The following is a 27736-nucleotide window of genomic DNA, read 5'->3' on the forward strand; positions in this document are numbered from 1 at the left end:
GATCGACATACCAACAGCAACGTCGATCGACACTCAGAAGCTAATATCGATCGATACCTATCACCTCCTATTGATCGACGAGCCCCTATCACCTACCGACTGCAAATGCCAAAGATAGATGAGGCACGACTTAACGCACTCAGGCCCAAACCTAAACCTTCAGAACAACCACCGGAGCCTGACAGGACACCTTAAGATGATGGAGATGATCCTATGGAAGATGATAGGGTTTGTACTGGAAGAACCCTAAGGGGAAGAAAGGAAAAAGTGGCAAAACATCTAAAGAGGAGGGCTAATGAAAAGGAAAAGGAAAATTTCCAAAAGAGAGTCTTCAGGATTCCTCTACATAAGCCATTCGAAGAAGCTATTTACAGCCATAGATGGTGGATGTTCTTCAGAGAAACTAGAGAGAAAGAAGAAGACATTAGGAGAATGTTCTGTGAAGCCAGAGAAAAGATGAGGAGAAGGATTACATTGAAGAAGAAGAGTGATCCTGGGCAATTAGCAATATCATACACAGTGCAGGGTATTGAATTCCCACATGCTTTGAGCGACACAGGAGCATCAGTCAGCATCCTACCTAGGGTTATGGCAGACCATATGGGTCTGCAGGTGGAGCTTTTGCAGGAATTGTTCCCTTTTGTGGATTGTTCCCAGAAGAGCTCAGGAGGAATTGTGAGAGACCTAGAGGTGCAGATTGGTAATGCCCTAGTTCCTACTGATTTTCATATCTTGGACATCAAGTTAAACTGGAACTCTTCTCTACTACTTGGGAGAGCTTTCTTGTCAACAGTAGGAGCAGTGTGCAACTTGCAAACCAACCAGTTGTGTCTAACACTCATCGATCCTAATTCCCACTACGACCCTATCCTAGTCAAGAAGCCATAGACTATCTCCAGAAGATTCAATGATCCACAAATCATTGCAGCTTGCCACTGTGGAGTTGAGTACGAAACTGAATATTCAGAATCGATCGAGACTCACACAGCAACATCGATCGACAATGGTAACCAGAAATCGAGCGACATACCACATGACGAATTGGTCGATAGTATTCCAGATGAGTGGGAGAATGACTACTACAACCCCACTATTGACGCTTACACCAGACAAAATATGCATACAAACAAGTATGATGAAGACTATGAGGAGGAACGAGCCATTGAGTACAGAACCATCCTTGATGAGGAAGATAAACTCTTACATCATCCCTCTTGGAAAAGTAATGCACCATCGATCGACAGGACGAGCTGGCCATCGATTGACACTCAACCTCAACAACGATGCCAGAAGCGAGCATCGACCGACACTGCCTACTACAAATTGATCAACACTGATTTCAACCATGTGCGAGACGGAGACTACTCGATTGGTAGTTGGACAGATGAACACCACCACGAGAGCTTTGCAGTAGAAACAATAACCTACATACTAGGTGTTGGGGAAAATTATCTCGGTATTATTTCCCCCATCCTCCAGGCAGGACTCAGATCCCCGGATCCCTGGTAAATGGGTTCCCTGGGTCCCCGCCGGAGGGAACCTTACGCTCGGCCCCTGGACCCTGCTTCCTTCCAAGAAATACAAAACTTCCGACAAGGAGAAACCTTTCATATTTCCGAATATGGAAGAGTTTAACCTAATGAAACCGACTTCTAGACGACTATATAAGAGCGACAACGGCCCTCAAGCAAGGGATCGACTTCTCCAAGGCTTAGAGATTAGAGTTAGACGGCTAGAACTAGGGTTTATTCAAAGATTATTTTAACCTCTCTTGTTCTTGTCTATTCATCTAATAATACGTCTCTTCAAGACTATTCTCTTGTTATTCTCTTCAAACATCCTTAAATCCTCACGAAGTATTCTGAAACACTCACTAGACCGCAAGGTTCACCAGCTCATTCATCGTTCTATGGTAGTCACAAAGAGCCTACACAAAAAACCTCTAACAGTTTGGCGCTAGAAGGAGGGGAGTAATCTAAGCTACGTGACGATGGTGGTGGTTGAGCAAGACAATCCATCATAATTTACCCCAAGAGAAGCCGAGCTTCAACGACAGATTGACAGACTGTAGAGCCAAGTAACCGACTTGCACAAGGCTCGGGAAACAACCGAAAATCCAGAGCTTTCCTCCGAGGTTCAGGGCCTGAAGGAAAAACTTGGTGAACACTCCAAACAGCTGTAGTTAAGCGCCAAGAAACTCAACCAACTACAGACAGAGAACGCTGCACTCCGAGACCAGAACAAAACTCCCAACACGGCGAGCAACAAGAAGCGTCGCTTCAACAGTCTGGTTCGACCTATGGGAAGCCTGAGCACTACCAACACCGGAGAAGGCATCACTAACGCGACACCTGCATCGGGGGCGGCCGGGGCAACACGAGAAGGGATTGAGGATCACCAGATCTACGACCTAGAGGAAAGTGATTCCGAACCTGAACCCGAGAAAGAAGAACCCGAAAAGACGGCAGCCGAGTCTTCCATAACCACCCATCTGGAGCAGATGTTTTCCAAGAGGCTCGACGCCATGCAATTCATGGTGGAGCGTCTACCAGGAGTAGCTCCCCCAATCCAGAGGAACAACCCCGACTCGTACACAGATACTCCCTTCACGGAGGAGATCGCCTCAGTCGAGATGCCTCGGAAATTCTCCTTCCCCAGCATCAAGATGTACGATGGTACCGGAGACCCCGACGATCATATCGCACAATATAAACAGAGGATGCTAGCGGTTGCGCTCGCCAAGGAGTCCCGCCAAGCTACCACGTGTAAAGGGTTCAGCTCAACTCTAACTGGACCCGCCTTGCAATGGTACATCAATCTCCCTACCAGGTCCATCTCTTCCTTTGCCGGCCTGAGCGACAAGTTCGTAGAAAAATTCGCGAGTAGCAGGAGCCTGGAGAAGACTTTAGACGGTCTCTACGAGATCCTCCAGCATCGAGCAGAACCCCTGTGGGACTACATAGCCCGTTTCAATCAAGAGAAGGTAGCGGTCCCTAAATGCAGTATCCCTACCGTAATCTCTGCCTTCAATAAAGGCCTACTTCCAGACGAAGGGCTCTACAAAGAGCCAACCATGTACCCTTGCAAAACCATGGAGGATGTGGTATCCCGAGAGTGGGCACAGGTGAAGTGGGAAGAGGACGTCGCTAGCCGTGCCAAGGCTCAGCCCAAACAGGATCAGTGGTCCACCCAATCAGACCGGGGAGTCCGAGAATAAAGATCCTCCCAAAAGGGATCCAAGGACTCCGGAAGCACGAACCGGGGTAAGTTCCAATACCAGCCATTAGAAAAAGAAGAGGGGATGTCTGTGTCTGCCTGGTCCGATATCTCCCATCTATCAATATCCACACCAGAGCTGGTCAACACGCTGAGGCAGATGGGCCAACAGGTCAAGTGGCCCCCAAAGATGAAAGCACCTGACTCGTTCCGGAACCCGAGACTGTGGTGCGACTTCCATCGCCATCACGGCCACAAAACTGAAGACTGTGTCGCCCTGAAGATCGAGGTCAACGAACTGCTCCAAAAGGGGCATCTCCGAGAATTCCTTTCAGAGAAAGCTAAGGCTAATCTTAGCAAAGAAGCATCGGGGAAATCCAAAGGAGACGCACCAAGCTCACCACCTCGCCAGGACCGGGTGATTCAAGTCATCTCAGGAGGCTCTGAAGTAAGTGGCGTGAGTCATGCACCTGCAAAGAAGAGAACCCGTAATGCCAAATACAGCCTGGAGACTGCTCAACCTAAACGCCTACTTCTAGGTACCGACGAAATAAGCTTCACAGCCAAGGAGCAAGAGAAGATATTAGCTCCCCACCATGACACTCTAGTTGTCCTCTCACCATAGCGAACTGTTTGGTGAAAAGAATACTAGTAGACAACGTCTCCAGCAATATCATCTTCCTAACGGCGTACCAAGACCTAGGGTTAGAGGAGAATACCCTGACGCGCAAAGTCACTCCACTCATCGGGTTCAGCGGCGAGGGCAAGCAAACCCCTGGGGAGGTTATTCTACCAGTCAGCATCCTACCTAGGGTTATGGCAGACCATATGGGTCTGCAGGTGGAGCTTTCGCAGGAATTGTTCCCTTTTGTGGATTGTTCCCAGAAGAGCTCAGGAGGAATTGAGAGAGACCTAGAGGTGCAGATTAGTAATGCCCTAGTTCCTATTGATTTTCATATCTTGGACATCAAGTTAAACTGCAACTCTTCTCTACTACTTGGGAGAGCTTTCTTGTCAACAATAGGAGCAGTGTGCAACTTGCAAACCAACCAGTTGTGTCTAACACTCATCGATCCTAATTCCCACTACGACCCTATCCTAGTCAAGAAGCCATAGACGATCTCCAGAAGAATCAATGATCCACAAATCATTGCAGCTTGCCACTGTGGAGTTGAGTACGAAACTGAATATTCAGAATCGATCGAGACTCACACAGCAACATCGATCGACAATGGTAACCAGAAATCGAGCGACATACCACATGACGAATTGGTCGATAGTATTCCAGATGAGTGGGAGAATGACTACTACAACCCCACTATTGACGCTTACACCATACAAAATATGCATACAAACAAGTATGATGAAGACTATGAGGAGGAACGAGCCATTGAGTACAGAACCATCCTTGATGACGAAGATAAATTCTTACATCATCCCTCTTGGAAAAGGAATGCACCATCGATCGACAGGATGAGCTGGCCATCGATCGACACTCAACCTCAACAACGATGCCAAAAGCGAGCATCGACCGACACTGCCTACTACAAATTGATCGACACTGATTTCAACCATGTGCGAGACGGAGACTACTCGATTGGTAGTTGGGCAGATGAACACCACCACGAGAGCTTTGCAGTAGAAACAATAACCTACATACCAGGTGTTGGGGAAAATTATCTTGGTATTATTTCCCCCATCCTCCAGGCAGGACTCAGATCCCCGGATCCCTGGTAAATGGGTTCCCCGGGTCCCCGCCGGAGGGAACCTTACGCTCGGCCCCTGGACCCTGCTTCCTTCCAAGAAATACAAAACTTCCAACAAGGAGAAACCTTCCATATTTCCGAATATGGAAGAGTTTAACCTAATGAAACCGACTTCTCGACGACTATATAAGAGCGACAACAGTCCTCAAGCAAAGGATCAACTTCTCCAAGGCTTAGAGATTAGAGTTAGACGGCTAGAACTAGGGTTTATTCAAAGATCATTTTAACCTCTCTTGTTCTTGTCTATTCATCTAATAATACGTCTCTTCAAGCCTATTCTCTTGTTATTCTCTTCAAACATCCTTACATCCTCACAAAGTATTCTGAAACACTCACTAGACCGCAAGGTTCACCAGCTCATTCATCGTTATGTGGTAGTCACAAAGAGCCTACAAAAAAATCCCCTAACAGTTTGGCGCTAGAAGGAGGGGAGTAATCTAAGCTACGTGACGATGGTGGTGGATGAGCAAGACAATCCATCAGAATTTACCCCAAGAGAAGCCGAGCTTCAACGACAGATTGACGGAATGTAGAGCCAAGTAACCGACTTGCACAAGGCTCGGGAAACAACCGAAAATCCAGAGCTTTCCTCCGAGGTTCAGAGCCTGAAGGAAAAACTTGGTGAACACTCCAAACAGCTGTAGTTAAGCGCCAAGAAACTCAACCAACTACAGACAGAGAACGCTGCAGTCCGAGACAAGAACAAAGCTCCCAACACGGCGAGCAACAAGAAGCGTCGCTTCAACACTCTGGTTCGACCTATGGGAAGCCTGAGCACTACCAACACCGGAGAAGGCACCACTAACTTGACTCCTGCATCGGGGGCGGCCGGGGGAACACGAGAAGGGATCGAGGATCACCAGATCTACGACCTAGAGGAAAGTGATTCCGAACCTGAACCCGAGAAAGAAGAACCCGAGAAGACGGCAGCTGAGTCTTCCATAACCACCCATCTGGAGCAGATGTTTTCCAAGAGGCTCGACGCCATGCAATTCATGGTGGAGCGTCTACCAGGAGTAGCTCCCCCAATCCAGAGGAGCAGCCCCGACTCGTACACAGATACTCCCTTCACGGAGGAGATCGCCTCAGTTGAGATGCCTCGGAAAATCTCCTTCCCCAGCATCAAGATGTACGATGGTACCAGAGACCCCGACGATCATATCGCACAATATAAACAGAGGATGCTAGCGGTTGCACTCGCCAAGGAGTCCGCCAAGCTACCACATGTAAAGGGTTCGGCTCAACTCTAACTGGACCCACCTTGCAATGGTACATCAATCTCCCTACCAGGTCCATCTCTTCCTTTGCCGGCCTGAGCAACAAGTTCGTAGAACAATTCGCGAGTAGCAGGAGCCTGGAGAAGACTTTAGACGGTCTCTACGAGATCCTCCAGCATCGAGCAGAACCCCTGTGGGACTACATAGCCCGTTTTAATCAAGAGAAGGTAGCGGTCCCTAAATGCAGTATCCCTACTGTAATCTCTGCCTTCAATAGAGGTCTATTTCCAGACGAAGGGCTCTACAAAGAGCTAACCATGTACCCTTGCAAAACCATGGAGGATGTGCTATCCCGAGAGTGGGAACATGTGAAGTGGGAAGAGGACGTCGCTAGCCGCGCCAAGGCTCAACCCAAACAGGATCAGAGGTCCACCCAATCAGACCGGGGAGTCCGAGAATAAAGATCCTCCCAAAAGGGATCCAAGGACTCCGGAAGCACGAACCGGGGTAAGTTCCAATACCGGCCATTAGAAAAAGAAGAGGGGATGTATGTGTCTGCCTGGTCCGATATCTCCCATCTCTCAATATCCACACCAGAGCTGGTCAACACGCTGAGGCAGATGGGCCAACAGGTCAACTGGCCCCCAAAGATGAAAGCATCTGAATTGTTCCGGAACCCGAGACTGTGGTGCGACTTCCATCGCCATCACGGCCACAAAACTGAAGACTGTGTCGCCCTGAAGATCGAGGTCAACGAACTGCTCCAAAAGGGGCATCTCCGAGAATTCCTTTCAGAGAAAGCTAAGGCTCATCTTAGCAAAGAAGCATCGGGGAAATCCAAAGGAGACGCACCAAGCTCACCACCTCGCCAGGACCGGGTGATTCATGTCATCTCAGGAGGCTCTGAAGTAAGTGGCGTGAGTCATGCAGCTGCAAAGAAGAGAACCCGTAATGCCAATCACGGCCTGGAGACTGCTCAACCTAAACGCCTACTTCTAGGTACCGACGAAATAAGCTTCACAGCCAAGGAGCAAGAGAAGATATTAGCTCCCCACCATGACACCCTAGTTGTCCTCTCACCATAGCGAACTGTTTGGTGAAAAGAATACTAGTAGACAACGGCTCCAGCAATATCATCTTCCTAACGGCGTACCAAGACCTAGGGTTAGAGGAGAATACCCTGACGCGCAAAGTCACTCCACTCATCGGGTTCAGCGGCGAGGTCAAGCAAACCCCTGGGGAGGTTATTCTACCAGTATATGCTGAAGGGATCAACCTATCTACCAAATTCCTGGTCGTGGACTGCGAATCGGCATACAACATGATCTTAGGACGACCCTGGATTCACGACATGGGAGCAGTCCCCTCAACCCTCCATCAAATAGTGAAGTTCCCTACACCCTGGGCATCAGAGCAATCCGAGGAGACCCGAATATTTCTAGGTCCTGCTACCAGGCCACCTTAAAGGGGAAGACCAAGGTTTTATAGCAATTACAGAGGAGACCTCAGATCCCCCGGAATCAGAAATCAGGGGTCAAGAACAGGGCAATCCAGGAAACTTCCGCAAGATCCGGACCATATATCCAAAAAACTTCCAGAGAGCTTACGTCGACCGCTTTGCATGGTCTCCCATAAAAACCTGCAAGGCTGCACCTGTTCGCAAAATCTGGTCCCCAAAGGACCCTCGTCCTCCGCCTCACATAGACAAGATAACCAGAAACTTCAACAGTTATCAACCGGCGGTCTCGCAGATAAACGAGTGGGGCACGAACACCTCGACAAAATCCCCTCGGAAGAGAGCTCCCAGCATGCACCAGACGAGACAGGAGACCTCCGAACCCATTTGCTCCAGTGGATGAATGCGACTACATGCTTCATGGAAGCGCTGTAAACCTCCATCGATAGGAGACAGTGGCCCCCGAACGTCAACAACACATAGATCCGCAAGGGCTGGGGCATGAAACAGCTCCCAAACGAGATCCCTAGATTCAAAAAGATGTAGAACCCTGCAGAGGATGAAGGAAGCCTCCAACGAACACAATCGTCTCGAAAAAAAATCGAACCCCACTGGTCACGCAGCAATAAGAGATAAAACATGGCCTAACCACTGTTGGGGTCAAAATCGGTCACAACGAAATCAATGTCTGAAAGTCCGTAAAAATAAGCATGAACATTTTTACGAAAAGTAATCCTCGTAAAGATATCTTTACGAAGAGCCTTTCGTTAAAATCTTGTTCAAATCTCAATCAAACCACTAATACGATTGTCCGAAGGCAACAGACATGTATCCAAATCAGCCGCGGACAAGCTCGAGTATGGCAATCGGACCGCAGACAAGCCAAGCTCGATCGATATGCGGTGACCAAGCATGCACACAGCTCGGTCGCTACGTAGCGACCGAGCCCGAGCCTAGCTCGGTCGCTACGTAGCGACCGAGCTCGAGCCAAGCTTGATCGCTACGTAGCGACCGAGCTCTTCCGAAACATCGATACGACACCAGTCCATGCATTCTCGTCAATCCTTTGATGCTATCTCCCGAAGACCGTAGCGAACTCAGTTCATGTTTTCCGCCATTCTAAATCATCGATCAAACTTTGCGGTAAAAACCGCGGAAAGTCCGTTCTTTATCGAAAGAAGTTGCAATAAACGTTTCGAGTCAGAATACGGCCCAAAGGGGCCTAGGACACGACTCGAGGCCCATCTTACGATTTCTTAACCAAAAGCCTGTAAACCGTAGGACGGTTTACGCTTGGTTTGCAAGGGAAGATAAATGTCAAGTTTCCGCGGATAAATACGGAATTTTGAAGATAATTACGAAGATCGGAAAAAATAGAATATCTCCATTTTATGCTATGACGGCTTAAGGGCAGAAGAGTAAAAGCGTAAACCGACTTTGGAGCGAGTATATTAGGAGTCCTAGGCGAGAGGCATGAAGGGGAGGACTTTTGAGACTGAGAATTCTCTGCACTTACAAACTTTAGGTTTTATTCTCGACAAGTTTGGTTTCTATGACTGGCACTCAATTACTATACGAACTCGCTCAGGCAGTTCGATCTCTTGTCCAGCTCTATCAATTGAACTACGTTCGGCTTGATCCTCGAAAGGGGTACGTAGGCAGCCTTTAACAAGGTTCAGTCCGAAATCAATCAAAAACCTTTTCTGTATCTTTTTCGTCTTTTGTTATCGAGCTGTGACTCAACTAGGTTTGAGCTTTTAGGCCGCTAGAACTAGGTAACTCGCTGACAGCCTTTGCGGCCAAAGCTTTTATGATCTCTTGTAATAATCGCAACTCTCTTACGCAGACTCAAAATAAGATCTACTGTTTTCTCAAACTCGTTTGTTATCTTTTCACGATTTCTGGATATATTTGGTCACTTGTCGTTGGCTCTCGCAGAGATCCGGGACCTCTGGGAAATTAGAGTTTTCTTAGTTTCATAATTTAAAACGTAAATCGACAGTGCAAATTTCGGTTCCCACAACCACCGGGGTATCTTGCAAGCTGATATCTTGTACGCTCTCCGGACCATGATTTCTATATAATTATTCTATCTTTTATTTTAAGCATTATGTTTTTCTACTCATATGTACGCTGAAAGTCTACGGACATAGCCTATATAATAAAATAGTTCCGACTATAAAAGAGAGTATGAATACCATAATACTTAAAGGGACAAACGAGCTGGATCTGGTCAAAGAGACCTCCGATTGTGGCCAACCCTCAATGATAAGTGGCATGACCACACACAAACAAAACGAGTATGAGACATAAGGTAGGAATGGGTCTGCGCAAGCCCGAGTATGCCGTCGATACTACGTAAAACCCCTGTATAGCCTCAGGCATATCAGGGTCCCAATATAACGAGAGTTGGGATCATAGATCTAGTTAATAGTCAACAAGACAATGCTCGCAAAGGCCGAAAGATTTGTTGATTAATTAGTTGAGCTTTACATTATCATGCATGCAACTCATTTGGCATGTACAGGATTATAATTCCAACATTCCTGAATAAAAACCCTAAGTCTAGCTATTTCCTTTTTAAGCACCAAAACCCCAAAACTTGCTATTGAAAAAATACTTGTTCAATATAAAACTGTTATTTACTTTCAAAACTCTTAAAACATCTTGCTTAACAAATCATATTAGAATCTCTAGGTTCCCTAGCTCCCTGTGAATTCGATCCCTAAGTACTACAACTCGACCTCTTATTTGAGAGAGTATTAATCACTCCTTAGGATAATTTGAGTGTTATCTAATTTGGCGCCGTTGCCGGGGAGCTTTGATCGCCTGTTTTCTAATTTTTGTTAAGTATTGACAGAAAATGTTTTCTTGGATTTTCAGGTACATGCCCAGCAGTACCAGAAGCAACAAAGAATCACAACTGATATTCTCACCAGATCCTGCAAGTTTGGAACGAACGATCCGTAAGGAAGCGCGCTTCCTATCGACCGACAACAACATTTCCGTGTCGCTCGATTATGCTCAACCACCGTCGACCCAAACACCAGTCCCGTCGACAGATTCTCACTCACCCCTATCGATCGACAACACAAACCTTCCGTCGACCGATACCCTTCACCCGACATCGATCGACATTCCATCTCGGACATTGATCGATACTGAACCGCGAGAAATGGTTGCACCTTTGATACTTGTGCGGGACAACAATTGAGACCTGCATAACCAGGAGGGTCATCTGCGTAATGCACCAGGTCAAAGAATAGATGTTCAGGGGGCAGAAATCCCTGCGCCTGATGCTACTACTACAGGTACTACCTTACCTGTAGATGAGGCTGCGCAACCCAGGACGTTGGCTGACTACAACCGTATAGATCGCTACTACACCAACAGATCAGCTATCCTTCCTCCTACCATTGAGAGGGATTTTGAGCTGAAAGCGCAGTACTACACACTGTGGGAACCAATATTTGCCCTATCGATTTCCGTTTAAGTAAGGAAAGTAGGAGAGCCCTAATTTACCAGAGGTCTCAGATATCTGCTAATACCACACGCTAAGCAATCAGAACACGAAATAACAACGATAAAGTATATAAGATCGTAAAAAGAGACCAAAGTAGGTCTTATTTTGAATCTGCGTTTGAGCGTTACAACAAGGTATAAGCCTGAGATCGAGAGCTGTCGGCGAGATTCCTAGTTCTAGCAACCCTAAGACGGCTAAACCTAATTGAGTCGCAGCTCGAATAACAAAAAAACGGAAAAATTGCCTAAACTGCTCTAAGTGCTAAGTTTTCTGTGTAAAAGTCCTCTCTCATGCCTCTCGCCTTGGACTCCTTATATACTTGCTTCTAGGTTGGTTTACGCCTTTCCCCTTCTGCCCTTAAACCGTCGTAGCCTAAAAATGGAGATATTCCATTTTTCCCGATCTCTGTAATTGTCATCAAAATTTTGTATTTATCCGCGGAAACTTGACATTTATCTTTCCTTGCGAACCAAGCGTAAACCGTCCTACGGTTTACGGGCTGCTGGTTTAAGAAATTGTAAAGTAGGCTTCGAGTCACACCTTAGGTCCCCTTGGGCCGTATTTTCACTTGAAACGTTTATTATGACTTCTTTCGATAAAAACGATCTTTCTGCGGTTTTTATCGTAAAGTTTGATTGATGACTTCGAATGACGGAAAACACGAAATGGGTTCGCTACAGTCTTCGGGAGATAGCATCAAAGGGTAGACGAGAATGCATGGTTTGGTGTCGTATTGATGTTTCGGAAGAGCTCGGTCGCTAGCATGCTCGGTCGCTACGTAGCGACCGAGCTTGGCTTGAGATCTGATACCACTCAAATTACCCTAAGGAGTGTTACTATCATCAAAAGAGGTTCATATGTAGTACTTAGGGATCGAATCCACAAGGAGCTAAGGAACAATTAAATCTAGTGTTTATTAATTCTAAGGGTTGTAATGTTTTAAATAAAATAGCAATAGTAACTAGCGAGTAAATGATAAATGTAACTTAGGTTGGAAATGATATTAGATGCAGGGCCATTATTCAGGTGTTGGAGATTATAATTCCTATAGATGCCTAACTGTTGCATGCATGATATATTAGAGCTCATTCGCTTAACTCAGTGATCAGCTGCCGCATGTACCACTGGTTAACCGACTAGATCTTGTGTCTCACCGGTTAGATGCAGACACAAGAGAGTGTCGATCGATAGTCTATTAAGACGTCGACCGATACACTTTTGCCAACATCGATCGATTGTCAGTTGAGGACATCGATCGATGGGTTCTAGCCAGGCCTATGCGCGAGTATGAAAATGCTCTATTAAGATTCTAAATTGGCGGTTAGCCCTCTCTAGCAATCCTAATATGATAGATAGATGTCATGATGGGATAACAAGGATGCTTGAATATGCAATCCTATGATCATGTTCTAGTTAGCTAGGCTAAAACAAGCAATGAGTACAAATCTATCATGAATATCACAACAAGGCAGATCTATAGTTTGGAGCTAATCCCACAAACCTATCTGAACCCTGGATCTAACAGTTGAACTATTCAGACATAGCAAAGCAATTCATATCAACGGATAAATAGAAACTCATAGAATATATGATAAGGAAAATGAAACAAGGAGTTCCAATCACAAGTGATCTTCTCTCCCAAATGAAACTTGTAACAAAACTAGGTCTAGAAAAGAAAAAGCTCTCTCTGCCGTCAAACACTTAGGCAGTATATATTCTACTAGGTTAAAAACTCGTCACGGCATTTTGGTAATTTGGCTTGGCCTTGGTTTTTAAGTCTGCTGAATCCAAAAGGTCGCGTCTGGTGTCTCGACATCGATCGACGGTACATGTGTACATCGATCGATATTAATCTTCATCTGTCGAGGCATTTCCTGAAATTGATCGTCAGCACTGATGCGTATCGATCGATTATTCTTCCTCTCGTCGACCTCTAAGTGGTCAGCTCGGGTGAAATGTCCTTTATGCTCCAAAATGCTCCAAAGTCATAGCTTTACTCTGAAATGCACCTGAACCTGAAAACATACCTAGAAGAGTAGAAAACATAGATATATATATATAGTAAAATAGTAATATACCATGGATAAAAATGGGTCAAATCCAGGGTATACCAACTCCCCCAGACTTACCCTTTTGTTTGTCCTCAAGCAAAACATACAGGCAGTCTCTCTAAAAGAGGTTTGAAAATATTTGGGAACTTAAGATTTTAAAAACATAGAAATCTTTCCTCAAAAATTTTGCAACCACATTTAAATAGTCCTAATCACAAAAGCACACTATGCAATATCCTAGCTTAGCAACCATTTCTAACATAACACAACTCATCAATTCACGTATGACATCCCCTCTACTGATTTCATTTCTTAGCATAAATATAAAGTGAATGCTTTACCTTGGGAGTATCGATCACAGGATGCAAGGATTTCAAACAGGTATCTGGAGCTGCAGGTAAAAGTTAGTTCCTAGTTTCTCTCTCTCTAAATTTCTCTCTTGAGTCAAAGTCTGCTTCCATTGCAGGACAGTGACCAAGATTGGACAGGCTTCCATGAATCAAAACTTAATGGTGGTTGCCACCAAGTTCTGTTCACTTCTTTTTGACCTATATCCAAGAGTTCTTTGCGAAAGCGAGCCTTGAAGATTGCCGCCTCCAAGTCCCGTTTCGAACTTTTTTATTTGAGTCTTTATGAATCAAGCCTTAATGGTTTTAGCCACCAAGTCCTGTTCAGACTCATCCTAATTAAACAATAGATATTTCTTATATATATATATATTTATTTTTTTTTCTTTTTTTATAAGTAATCTAGGGTCGAAATCTAGAGAGAGAAAATGTGATAAATAATCTAAACCAGGCGTTACCTTCCAGACCTATCTGAAGAATCTGATCCCATGTATACCAAGCCCCAAGACAAGCGGTTATGTCAGGTTTAGTGTTGGAAATCAGCTTTGGTTACTTCATACGGTTCAAGGCAAGTGTGTAGTTGATAGGTTGATCTGCTTTAGCATCTTTAGTGCTATCTGCAATCAGTAAATCTAAAATGGTGCTAAAGATCGGTTAGATATTCATGTTTAAACCAGTATAAGATTATAGTCCCTATTTTCGATAGCTAAGCATAATTTATTTGAAATTCCTTTTTACGTAAGAATAAAATAAATTATATCAGTAAATCTCCCCCCAGACTTAAATAACACTGTCCCAGTGTAAATTAGCCGGAGTTATGATGAAAAGTGTATGATGTACGAAATATAACAAGTAGTTAAGATACATCTGACCGTGTTAGATATCGATCGATGGGTAAGTGTTACATCGATCGTCGTGTGGTTGCCTATGTCGAACGATGTCGACGTCTCGTCGTCGGTCGATATACAGGTCTTCCTACTTGGGTCTCCTAAATCTGAAAGAAATAAAACGAAAGAAATATATGCTAGCTAATGAAACCAAAGTAAAATACCTAATAGTGGGTTGCCTCCCACTCAGCGCTTGGTTATAGTCATTTAGCTTGACTGTGGTAGTGATTGGCTATTGGGTGGAGAAGCAGCTGCTTGTTGGAAAGCAAGCATCCACGTCATCTCTGTGCATTCTGGACCAAGATGCAATGAAACTTCTTGTGGCCTCATCATTTCTTGTCCATTTGTCATCCATCTTCCCAAGTACATTGGAGATGTTCTGTAGCCTTTCTTGAATGTTGTCAATGCTGACCTGGTGCCAGCCTATGTTGTCATAGGCGTATGCTGAAAGATCTGTCAGTTCCTTTTGCATTGACTCCACTGTCTTGTGTATCAGCTGCTCGCCGATTGTTGTAGACTCGGCGTCGATCAATGTGATTATGTGTTCGTTGGTCGATCTCGGTGAGTTGCCGTCGATCGATTTTTCCTTTGTCCTGTCGATCGATGATGATATCTGATGTTGAGCTGCGAGTTGCCTCTGAATGGCTTTGACTTCTTTCTGTAGCCATTCTGCGTGGTTGTCTAGTCCACTGATTTTGTTGTCGAATGGAAAGTAGATGTCATCGCAGCGTTTGTCAAGTCGTTCCTCCATGTTGTCTAGAGCAGTGTAGATCTTGGATGTGATCTTGTCAACTTCTGCTGCTGTGTAAGGAGTCAACTTCTGCTGCTGTGTAAGGAAGTAACTCCACAGGTTTCCTGCCATCGATCCAGGGTTCTCTTAGCCTGTTGATCGATGTTGATTTTTCCTGCAAAAAACTTTGATTAGTAATTTTTTCAATATCCTTTTGGGCATCAAGTAATTGACTAGACAATTTGTTTAAATGTATCATGACTGGTGATATAAAAGGGTCATGCATATCCTCGTAAGTCCTCAGCCTCTCATTCATTGCTGAGACTTTGGCGTCGAGCGATGTGAAGGTGCACATGTCGATCGATGTGGCTGGATGTTGGTCCTTCTTGCGAATGGTGTCCAGGTCTTGCTGTAGTAGCTCGATTTTGGTGCTTAGCCAGTCCACGTTGTTGTTAAGAGGGCAGTAAACGTCGTTTATCCTTGTGTCGATGTATGAGACTTCCCATTCATCCATGTGTTGTGTTGAGCATCGCGGTTCTGCAAGGGTCTGAGCTGTAGGAAGACTGACGTTGATCGATTTTGCACATGGTGCGTCGATCGATGCTGAGGTCGTAGCTTCCTTCTCAAGTTGCTGACGTAAACTATCAATTTATGTCCTCATTTCTGCCATACATCTGAAAAGCTCATTGTAGCCTCTATCCAAAGGCTGATGTGTTTCATCTACCAGTGTTTTGAGCTCCTCTCCCAGTTTCTCCTGAGCTCCACAAATACCAAACACCATTTCATCGATTTCTTCTTTGGTGTAGAGTTCTGGTGCCAGTCTTGTGAGTGTGAAGGAAGTGGCATGTTCTGGAAGACAGATGTGGCTCTCTTCAAAAAGAGATGCTCTTTCCAGTATTTTCCTGATGTTGTCCTTTGTGACAAGTATCATCTCACCAGCTGCGCTTCGTGCGTGTCCACGCTCATCTCTGTAGACTCCATATTCGTCCCTTTGTTCCCAAGTGAACTTTCTGGCTCCATACATGTCGAAAGCGCGGCTCCCACATTCATAGCGTCTGTCGATCGACGTCGGATTATCCATATCGATCGACGTTGGTGTTACCCTGTCGATCGGTGTTTCTATGATACCGTCGATCGATGCTTGCCCTTTTGGTTGGCGTGATAGATCTGGGTTGGTCTCTGTTGTGGTGACTCCTGCGTGGTTGTTGGGATCTGTTAGAATGACGTCTGGAGTGCCACGTTGCTGTGAGAACAGGTTGTCGGGTCCATTGGTTATTTGAAGGATGTCTGCTATGTCCTCTCTGGACACTTGTAAAATCTTTCCATCCATTGCACGTGCGTTGCCATCTGGATCCCTGAAAATACCAAATTCATCAGGTGTTAGAAAACCGTAATCAATGTTTGCATAATTATTCTTTTTAGAAATAGAAAGTTTAGGGTTTAGAGTAGTATCGATCGATGTAGATACAGTTACATCGATCGATGGCAAAGTAATTTCTGCAGAACTTGTGTTCTTGAGATGATTTCTCTTCATGGATTTTTCTGTTGATGTAGAAGGAAGAGTGTTCATCTTATTTTCTTGTGTGTTCACTCTGATGTGTGTAGGTGGTTTCGGAGGTGCAAAACGATTTATATAGGTATCTGTAAACCTAGTTAGGGAGGGAATATTCTCCTGCTCCTGAATTTTCGCTGCGGCGCGAATATCGATCGATGTTCCTTTACGGGTGTCGATCGATGTGAGCGGTTGTTTTGCTGGACGAGGGTGGGTATCGACCGATGTGGAGTGCACAGCATCGAACGATGTTGGAAACGTGTTGGTGAAGTTGTGTGTTTCAAGTCTTTCATCCTGCAAAGACATTTCTATTGCACGTTCTCTCCAGTAATCCTCATCGTATTCCTCGGTATGTTCCTCATGTGGTGAAGTAATTACAGTGTCAACTGCAAAACTTTCATGGAAACCACTGTCTGCCCAACTGCCTATGGAATAATCATCATGTCCTCTCTTGGTTGGAGGTTGGAAGGCAAAATGTTGGTAGCAATGATTAGGTGAAGCGAAATGGTCAAGTGGGTGCATTACGTCGAGTGACGTGTTGTTGTGGTCATCGGTCACCATTGACACATTGGAATCGATCGATGGAAAGGGTGGTGTGTCGATCGATTCCGAGTACTCTGTTTCGTACTCCGATTCATACTCTGCTCCACAATGGCATGCGCCAATGAAGCCGAGTTCTTTCCCATAATCCACAAAATTAATTACCTTTCTCTTAGGTCGGATGGGATTGTAGTGGATGTTTGGGTCTATGAGCGTTAGACACAATTTGTTTTTGTTCATGTCACATACAGCTCCTACTGTAGGTTGGAAGGATCTTCCAAGCAGAAGTGAAGAGTTCCAGTTAAGCTCGATGTCTAAGACATGAAAATCTACAGGGACAAGGGCATTACCAATCAGTACCTCTAGATCTCTTATGATGCCTCCGGATTGCTTCTCTGAAAGATCCACGAAGGTGAAGGATTCTGTTGAAGGTTCGATGGTCAAACCAAGCTGGTCCGCCATGATCCTAGGGAGGATACTAACCGATGCTCCTGTGTCACACATTGAATGGGGAAATTCAACAACCTTGACTATGCATGGTATTGCAAACTTCCCAGGATCACTCTTCTTCGTCAATGTGATCCTGTGTTTCATCTTTCCTCTGACTTGATGAAACATTCTCCTAATGTCCTCCTCAGTTACATTTGTTTCTCTGAAGAACATCCACAACCGGTGTGTGAAGTAAGCTTCATCAAAAGGTTTTTCGATTGGGATTCTGATGACTCGTTTAGTGAAACCGTCCATCTCTTTATCGATAGCTTCCCTCTTAAGGTTTTTAGGAATCTTCTCCTTCCTTTTTCTTAACCTTCTCCCTTCAGATTCTTGTTCTTCTTGAACAGGTTCTGTTGAACTATTTAAAGGGTTGGGTGTTGGTTAGGGTGGGTTTGCTAATGGTTTATGTGGTGGTATGAGTGCATTGATGTAATCATTATCGATTGAGGGTAACCGCACTCGGTATGTCAGAGGTGACGGTCGATCGATGGGAGGTGTGTTGTGACGATCAACGTCGGACTCACTCTGTCGATCGATGGTTGAGTTAACCGATCGATCGATTTTTCCATAGAAAGGGGAGGGTGGGTGAGGATGCTTAGCTGCGAATTCTTCATGGGTTAGAATTCAAACCGCATTGCATTCAGTCGAATCGGCAGACGACGTCGATCGATGTCTGGAGGAATCCGTCCATCGATCTTCATCTTGGTCTGTTGATCGATGCGAGTTCATCGACATCGGTCGATACCATTGGGATCCGCCGAGACTCATGGAGCTTTCGATTTCAAAATCTCCTTCCTCAAGGTTTTCATTTCTCACCACTTGCCAGAATTCATCAGCTATGATGGCATTTACGTGGTGTTTCCCTTTGTCGGCTCCTGCTTCTCTAGCAAAAGCTTCTTGCCTCTTGATAGTCTCGCCCGTCTGAATTACTTGGGTTTCAAGTTTTCTCACGTGAGTCCCTAAGGTCTCGATTTTGGTGTTCAGATTGTTGTAGGCAGAGTCTATCTTACCGTTGAAATCCACGGTGATTTGTTGTTGTCCCAACAGTACTCGATCAAGCATTTCTTCGATGTTGCTTTCCTGAGTTTGGGGTGGTGGATTTTGATAGTAAGAGTTCGAGTAGCACTTGCTGTTGTTGAAGGGTTTTTGAAATTGTGAACTTTGGTTACTTCTTTGGCCATTTCCAAAGAAGTTTCTGTTTCCGCCCTGGTTTCCAAATTTTTGGAATCCGGTACCTCCGATGTAGTTCACATCTTCTTCTCCTTCGGTATCTGCTACTTCTCCTTCAGCTGAACATACTTGTTTCCTAAGAAGTCCGTGCACCACATCTAACTTAGCTTTTACTTCGTCCATCTGTTCCTTCCCGATAGAGGCTACAGACTTCTTCCGTTCAGAGTCAGTGTTTTTGGTACTTTTGCTGTTAGCAAGGTTTTCGATAAGTCACACAGCTTCAAACGGATTCCGAGTAGTGAAGTTTCCTTCACTCGCCGTATCAAGAGCCATTTGATACTGTAAGGCGAGACCTCGGAAGAAAGTGCTTAGTAGCTGCACTTCATTAAATCCGTGGTGTGGACAGTCTCGCTGGAAAAACCTAATTCTAATCCACGCATCTTTGAAGGACTCTCCAGCCTTCTGCGAGAATGTGGAAATTTTGTTCCGAAGTTCTCCAGCGCGCGCCTCATCGAAGAAGTTTCGTAAGAAAGCATTCTTGATGTCGCTCTAGGATGTTAAAGATCCTGTGGGTTGCTGCCTAAGCCAGTGCATCGCTTCTCCATTCAGCGTGTATCTGAAGAGCTTGCACAGCAGGTAATCTTCGGGGACTCCTTCCATTCGAATGGCAGCGATTAGATCCTCGAACCGTTCCAAATGGTCCATAGGATGCTCGTGCGGTAACCCAGAGTAGGGTATCTGCAACACGAGAGTGTAGTATTGAGGCTTCAGCTCGAAATTCTGCTTCTGGATCTCCGGAAGTCGAATCGCTGATCTGTTGGAATAGTACTCATTTGGGCGATTGTAGTCGGCTAGTGGTTTCGATCGAGCCTCCTCATCTACAGGTTGAGCAGCTCCTGTAGCATCAGCATCAGGGATTACAATTCCCTGAGCATCTATTTTCTGACCTGTTGCATTACGCAGATGACCGGCCTGGTCATACAAGTTTCCATTCTCATCCTGAGTTAGAATAATAATGTTTACCATTTTTGACGACACGTTATCGATCGACGTACACGGTGTAGTATCGATCGTTGTTGGACGACTGGGATCGATCGACGATGACGGTCTGGTGTCGGTCGACGGTTGGTTGTGAGTATCGATCGACGACGAAGTGGTTGCGTCGAGCGATGTGGAACGTTGACCTCTATGGATGGTGCGTTCCAAATGAGCAGGATCGTCTGAGAACAGCAAGTCTTTCTCCTTGTTGCTTCTGGTACCGCTGGGCATGCACCTGAAAAGACAAGAAAAAGAAAGATTATTAGAAAAGGGGGTAAAGAAAAGAATAAGAACTAATAAAACTAAATCTAATGGCGATCAAAGCTCCCCGGCAACGGCGCCAAATTTAATACCACTCAAATTACCCTAAAGAGTGTTACTTTCATCAAAAGAGGTTCAGATGTAGTACTTAGGGATCGAATCCACAAGGAGCTAGGGAACATATGTGGGAACCGAAATTTGCACTGTCGATTTCCGTTTAAATAAGGAAACTAGGAAAACCCTAATTTCCCAGAGGTCCCGGATCTCTGCGAGAGCCAACGACAAGTGATCGAATATATGCGGAAATCATGAAAAGATAACAAACGAGTTTAGAGAAAACAGTAGATCTTATTTCGAGTCCGCGTAAGAGCGTAGCGATCATTACAAGGGATCATAAAAGCTTTGGCCGCAAAGGCTGTCAGCGAGTTACTTAGTTCTAGCAGCCTAAAAGCTCAAACCTATTTGAGTCGCAGCTCGATAACAAAAGACGAAAAAGATAAGTAAAAGGTTTTTGATTGATTTTGGACTGAACCTTGTTAAAGGCTGCCTACGTACCCCTTTCGAGGATCAAGCCGAACGTAGTTCAATTGATAGAGCTGGACAAGAGATCGAACTGCCTGGACGAGTTCGTCTAGTAATTGAGTGCCAGTCATAGAAACCGAACTTGTCGAGAATAAAGCCTAAAGTTTCTAAGTGCAGAGAATTCTGATTCTAAAAAGTTTTTCTTCCCATGCTCCTCGCCTAGGACTCCTTATATACTAGCTCCAAGGTCGGTTTACGCTTTTACTCTTCTGCCCTTAAGCCGTCATAGCATAAAAATGGAGATATTCCATTTTTCCCGATTTTCACAATTATCTTCAAACCTTCCGTATTTATCCGCGGAAACTTGACATTTATCCTTCCTTGTGGACAAAGCGTAAACCGGGCTGTGGTTTACGGGCCTTTGGTTAAGAAATCGCAGGATGGGCCTCGAGTCGTGTTTTAGGTCCCTTTGGGCCGTCTTCCGACTCGAAGAGTTTACTACGATTTCTTTCGACAAAGAAAGAACTTTCCGCGGTTTCTAATCCGCGAAGTTTGATCGATGATTTAGAATAGCGGAAAACATAGACTGAGCTCGCTATGGTCTTCGGGAGATAACATTTGAACGTTTGACAAGAATGCATGGACTGGTGTCATACCGATGTTCGGAAGAGCTCGGTCGCTACGCCGCGACCGAACTTTGGCTCGAGCCCAGTGGCTACGTAGCGACCGAGCAAGATGGACGCTCGGTCGCTACGTAGCGACCGAGCGAGACGAATGCTTGGTCGCTACGTAGCGACCGAGCTTGGCACGGGCTCGGTCGCTACGTAGCGACCGAGCGGGACGGACGCTACATAGCGACCGAGCGAGACGAATGCTTGTCTGCGAGCTGTGTGCATTCTTGGTCGCCGCGTATCGATCGAGCTTGGCTTGTCCGCGATCTGATTTCCATACTCGAGCTTGGCTTGTGGGACAGTTGCCCTACCATGGACTATCCCACGAGCGTCCTATGGACCATCTAGAGAGGTTCGAGGATCTGATTTCTACTATTAGAGTCAGGGGGTCTTTGAAGACTACCTATTATGCAAGCTTTTCTGATATTCACTTGCTGGAGATGCTCTGCATTGGCTCAAGCAGTTACAACCAGGATGTCTTAAATCCTGGAGCGAAATCAAGAATGCATTCTTATGCAATTTCTTTGATGAGGCGCGTGCTGAAGACTTGAGGAGCAAGATTGCTACATTCACTCAGGAGCCTGCGGAATTATTCAGAGGCTCTTGGATCTGATTCAAGTCTTACCAGAGAGACTGTCCACACCACAGATTCAATAAAGTACAGCTACTTAGTACTTTCTACAGAGGCATCGCGGTGCAGTACCAGATGGCTCTTGATGCTTCCAGCAATGGAAACTTCAACACCAGGAATCCAGAGGAGGCAGTCAAGGTAATTGAAAATAAAGCCTAAAGTTTCTAAGTGCAGAGAATTCCGAGTCTAAAAAAGGTCTCTTCCTCCATGCCTCTCACCTAGGACTCCTTATATACTCTCTCCTAGGTCGGTTTACGCTTTTACTCTTCTGCCCTTAAGCCGTCATAGCATAAAATAGAGATATTCCATTTTTTCCGATCTTCGTAATTATCTTCAAAATTCCGTATTTATCTGCGGAAACTTGACATTTATCTTCCCTTGCGAACCAAGCGTAAACCGTCCTACGTTTTACGGGCTTTTGGTTAAGAAATCGTAAGATGGGCCTCGAGTCGTGTCTTAGGTCCCTTTGGGCCGTATTCCGACTCGAAACGTCTATTGCGACTTCTTTTGATAAAGAACGGACTTTCCGCAGTTTTTACCTCAAAGTTTGATCGATGATGTAGAGTGGCGGAAAACATGAACTGAGTTCGCTACGGTCTAGATAGCATCAAAGGATAGACGAGAATGCATTGACTGGTGTCGTATTGACGTTTCGGAAGAGCTCGGTCGCTACGTAGCGACCAAGCGGGACGGACGCTCGGTCGCTCCGTAGCGACCGAGCTTGGCTCGAGATCGGTCGCTACGTAGCGACCAAGCTTGGATTGAGCTCGGTCGCTATGTAGCGACCAAGCGGGATGGACGCTCGGTCGCTACGTAGCGACCGAGCTTGGCTCGAGCTCGATCGCTACGTAGCAACCGAGCTTGGCTCGAGCTCGATCGCTACGTAGCGACCGAGCTGTGTGCATGCTTGGTCGCCGCGTATCGATCGAGCTTCGATTGTCCGTGGTCCGATTGCTGTACTCGAGCTTGTCCGCGGCCGAATTGGATACATGTCTGTTTCCTTCGGACAAACAGTATTTAGTGGTTCGATTGAGATTTGAACAAGATTTTACCGCAAGGCTCTTTGTAAAGATTACTTTTTCGTAAAAATGTTCATGCTGATTTTTACGGACTTTCAGACATTGATTTCGTCGTGACCGATTTTGACCCCAACAGGTAAAGGATTAGAACATGACTTGGTGGCTACAACCCATTAAGGCTTGCTTCACAAATAATCCTAGGATATAGGTCAAAAAGAAGTGAACATGACTTGGTGGCAACCACCATTAAGGCTTGATTCATGGAAGCCTGTCCAATCTTGGTTAATGATCTTGCATATAAGCAGGTTTTTAACCAAGAGAGAAAATTAGTAGAGAGAGAGAGAATAGGAACTAATCTTTACCTGCAGGTCCATATACTTGTTTGAGAATCCTTGAATCATGTGATCGATACTCCCAAGGTAAAGCCTTCACTTTTTATTTTATGTTAAGAAATGAGGTTGGTAGAGGGGAATGAAAGACAACATTAAGCTAAGTTGTTGGCTAGATGAATTTGGTTGCTAAGGTAGGATATAGTATGATGTGCTTTTGTGATTAGGATTTCTTAGATGTGGATTGCAATATTGTAGAGGTGACGATTCTAAGTTTTAAATCATGTGAGTCCCTGCTGTTTTTAAAACCTCTTTCAGAGAGACTGCTTGTTTGTTTTGCGTGAGGACAAGCAAAAGGGTAAGTCTAGGAAAGTTGATAGACTATGGATTTGACCCATTTTCATCATTAGTTTATAGGTGTTTTTACTAATGTTTTGGAGATAAGTGATGATTTTGGAGCGTTTTGGAGATATTTGAAGCAAGCACCCGAGATGACCATTGAGATTGACAATCGGTCGATATTGGAGGGATAGAATCGATCGATACATAAGTCATGGTGTCGATCGCTAGCGAAACGCGCAGAAAGCCCGTTTCGTCACAGCTGACTTGAAGCCCAAGATTTCACTATTTTACAAGATTGTCTCTGACGTGTTTTACCCTAATTATATAAGCTTTGCCGCCATGTTAGAGGCAGAGAGTGCTTTCTTTGTGTTTCATTGTTTTATTGATTGATATGAGAGACGATCCAAAGATATAATTTGTGATTGGAACTCCATTGATATTTATCTTATTTATTCTATGAAGTTTATATACTTAACTATTGTTATGAATTGCTTAGCCATGTCTGAGTAGTTCTCTTGTTAGATTTTAGGGTTTAAATAGGTTAGGAGGGATTAGCCCCAACTATAGAATGCTGAGTTGTGATAATCATCTTTAGAATTGTTCATTAATGCATGTGTTTAGATTAACTACCCAGAACTTGCCCTAGGATTGATTGATAAAAGCCATACCTAATTCTTGTCCTGAAAACATTCTAATTGAACTATGTTTCTTGCTATGAGCAAGGCGAGAGCTGATCTAGTGAGCTTAGTAAGCATTCATTCAACCTGCGCATAAAGCTTGACTAGAGCGCATCAATCGATATCATACTTGGATAATCGATCGACGGTGCAAAAGGTGTATCGATCGATACACCCACTGGAATAGCGATCGACCCTTTCTATAGATCAATATAACGAGAGTTGAGATCATAGATCTAGTTAATAGTCAACAAGTCAATGCTCGCAAAGGCCAAAAGACTTGTTGATCAAATAGTTGAGCTTTACATTATCATGCATTCAACTCATTAGGCATCTATAGGATTATAATTCCAACTTTCCTGAATAAAAACCCTAAGTCTAGCTAATTTCTTTTTAACCACCAGAACCCCCAAAACTTGTTATTGAACAAATACTTGTTCAATATAAAACTGCAATTTACTTTCAAAACTCTTAAAACATCTTGCTTAACAAATCATATTAGAATCTCTAGGTTCCCTAGCTCCTTGTGAATTTGATCCCTAAGTACTACAACTCGACCTCTTATTTGAGAGAGTATAAATCATTCCTCAGGCAAAGGACGACAGCATGATTCAATACCTAGCAGTGGCCCAACGCCTCATTAAGAAATTCAAGAATTGCAAGCTCACTCCCAAGCAGATGCCCTGGCAAACTTGGGATCCGCTCTCGATACGGATATACAAATGAGCATCCCTCTGCTCGTACTCTAATGTTCGGTAACCTTGGAAGAAGCTCACCATGAAGAGGTCTCAGCTGTCGAAGAAGGACACACTTGGATGACTCCCTTGATCCAATATTTGGAGAACGATACTCTCCCCGAGGACCGCAAAGAGAGCCAAAAAATCAAGAAGCAAGCTGCGAGGTACTGCGTCTCCTAGGGAAAGCTATATAGAAGGTCGTTCTCTGGACCGTACCTAAGTTGTGTCACACCCCGAGAGGCAGCCAAGATTATCGTGGAGTTACATGAGGGAGATTGCGGATCTCACTCTAGCGGTAGAAGTCTGGTGCTTAGAGCCAAAAGGGCGGGCTACTACTGGCCCACGATGGCCGAGGATGCTAACAAGAAGGACAAACACTACGATCGATGTCAGAGTTACGCTCCAGTCTCAAAGCTCCCTCCTAAAAATATGAAATCCATAAGTTCACCATTGTCCTTCAGAAAATGGGGTGTGGATAAAGTGGGAAAATTCCCTATGGCGCCGGGGCAGAAAGTCTTTCTCCTGATAGCGACCGGCTATTTCTCGAAATGGGTAGAAGCCGAGGCACTCAGCCGCATCACTGATCCAAATCAGCAAGTTCATATGGACCCATGTGATCACGCATTTCGGGTCCCACATGAGATCGTAACGGACAACGGACCTCAGTTCAGGAGTCATAACTTCAAAGAGTTCTGCAAGGATTGGGGAATCAAGCTCACGTTTGCAACTCCCAACACCCACAATCAAACGGGCAGACCGAGTCCATGAACAAAACCGTGGTGAATATGCTGAAGAAACGCCTGGAGAGCTCTCAAGGGCTATGGGCGGAGGAACTACACAGGGTACTCTAGGCTTACCGAACTACCCCCAAGACGGCGACACAAGAAACTCCATACTCGCTAGTCTATGGTACTGAAGCCACAATCCCGACAGAGATGCATGTGAAGACCACCGTCTCCGGACCCCTCATCCAGAAGAAAACAACGAGTTGATGTCATTAAGCATGGACCTGCTCGACAAAAAAAGGAAGGCCACTCGACTGAGGAACTGGTCCTATCAGCAAGATGTCGCCAAAAACTACAACAAGAAAGTCAGAACCAGAACCTTCCAGCAAGGAGATTGGGTCCTACGCTGGGTAGCCGAGAATACTACAGGGAAACTCGCCCCCGGTGTTAGAGGATTTTTGTGTTGGCTCTTTTAGAGTACCACAGAACGATGGACAAGTTGATTTATTGGGTAGGTTTAAGAGTGTTTCGTGAGGATTTAGAGAGATTGAGGAGAATATAGACTTCAAGAGATCTTTATTACATAGAACAAGCAAGGATTACAAGTATATTCGTATGAACCCTAGCCCTAGCCGCCTAAGTATAATCTCCAAGTCAAAAGGTCTCTCCCCCCTGCTTGAGGGCTGTTGTAGCTCTTATAGTCGTCTAGATGTCGGTTTCATTAGGTTAAACTCTTCCATATTCGGAAATATGGAAGGTTCTCCTTGTCAAAAGTATTCCATTTCTTGGAAGGGAGTAGGGTCCAGGGACCGAGCCCAGGGTTCCCTCTTGGGGACCCGGGGAACCCGTTTACTAGGGATCCGGGGATCTGAGTCCTTCCTGGAGGCCGGGAGAAATAATACCGGGATATTTTTCCCCAACAGTTTGCCCCTTATTTCTCGACTTTGTCATCGAAGTCGGGAAATAACCTGTGCACTCAAGTCAACCGGGGTTGCTTATTCTTAGCAGGCTCCCTTTAGGCAGGACCTTGTTCCGCTAGTCTTGTTAGCCTATGTTCCACTCGAGTCGGAACTCATTCTGAACCCAGGTAAGGACCGGTTCCTTCGTGTTCAGTTGATGTCTGATTGTAGTTTCTTCTGCCTTTCTGGTTCGAGTCGTTCGGCGAATGCGGCAAAACCTCGTGAAACCATCCTGACGCTAGTCCAATCCCATACTTTGCATCTTTGCTCGAATCCTCGCAATTCGAATCTCTAAAATCGTGAATCTAAAACTCCCGTTTCGTTTTGATCGGAATTATCGGGAAAGTTTCGGAAAACCACGAAAGGTTCGGTTAATGGATAGATTTCAATTCGTCGTATAAAACGATGACGGTTATCTTAAAACACCTATCATTTCAACTATACGAGGAATTGGGGATCTTTCGGAAGATCGATATCGTGACAAGAGTACTTTCTCGGAAAAACCGTAAAAAGTTGAAGGTCTAAAGAACGGCCCGAAAGGGCCCAAACATGACCAAACGGCCCGTTTACGATTTTCGAGATAAATATGACGGTTTGTATTTATCTTTACATAACAAGATAAACGTCAGGTTTCCAAAAGATAAATGTCAAGTTTTCCGAAGATAAATGTCTAGTTTCCCGATAAATATGAAGATTGACGAAAATGGAAAAGCCCGATTCGCGACAGATCTGGCCTAAAGGGAGGATAGGCCGACCTATGAGGAGTATATAAGAAAGCTTGGGGCAAGGAGCATCAGGATCATCAAAAACTCTCCAGAGCAATTTAGCACTTAGGCATTTTTTATTTCCGTTTTTACTAGCGAGCTGCGACTCAACTA

At 45.0% G+C, this 27736-nt stretch overlaps 3 protein-coding genes and 1 non-coding gene across 4 annotated transcripts; all 4 read left to right on the forward strand.

Moving 5' to 3' along the window:
* Positions 1 to 456: 456 nt before the first annotated feature.
* Positions 457 to 1509, forward strand: LOC117132699. Its single transcript, XM_033287515.1, has 2 exons — positions 457 to 829; positions 929 to 1509. Exons 1-2 carry the CDS (start codon positions 457 to 459, stop codon positions 1507 to 1509), a joined length of 954 nt encoding a protein of 317 aa, XP_033143406.1.
* Positions 1510 to 4032: 2523 nt separating this feature from the next.
* On the forward strand, positions 4033 to 4953 carry LOC103848121. The gene is made up of 2 exons (XM_009125094.2): positions 4033 to 4273; positions 4373 to 4953. Exons 1-2 carry the CDS (start codon positions 4033 to 4035, stop codon positions 4951 to 4953), a joined length of 822 nt encoding a protein of 273 aa, XP_009123342.2.
* Positions 4954 to 6744: 1791 nt separating this feature from the next.
* LOC103848123 lies at positions 6745 to 7664 on the forward strand. Its single transcript, XM_009125095.2, has 2 exons — positions 6745 to 7198; positions 7285 to 7664. Exons 1-2 carry the CDS (start codon positions 6745 to 6747, stop codon positions 7662 to 7664), a joined length of 834 nt encoding a protein of 277 aa, XP_009123343.2.
* An 11671-nt stretch (positions 7665 to 19335) lies between these two features.
* Positions 19336 to 19441, forward strand: LOC117133172. Its single transcript, XR_004457013.1, has one exon. It is a non-coding gene; the product is annotated as a small nucleolar RNA R71 (small nucleolar RNA).
* Positions 19442 to 27736: the final 8295 nt, after the last annotated feature.

Source organism: Brassica rapa, chromosome A03 (genome assembly GCF_000309985.2).
Source record: "Brassica rapa cultivar Chiifu-401-42 chromosome A03, CAAS_Brap_v3.01, whole genome shotgun sequence".
NCBI lineage: Eukaryota > Viridiplantae > Streptophyta > Magnoliopsida > Brassicales > Brassicaceae > Brassica > Brassica rapa.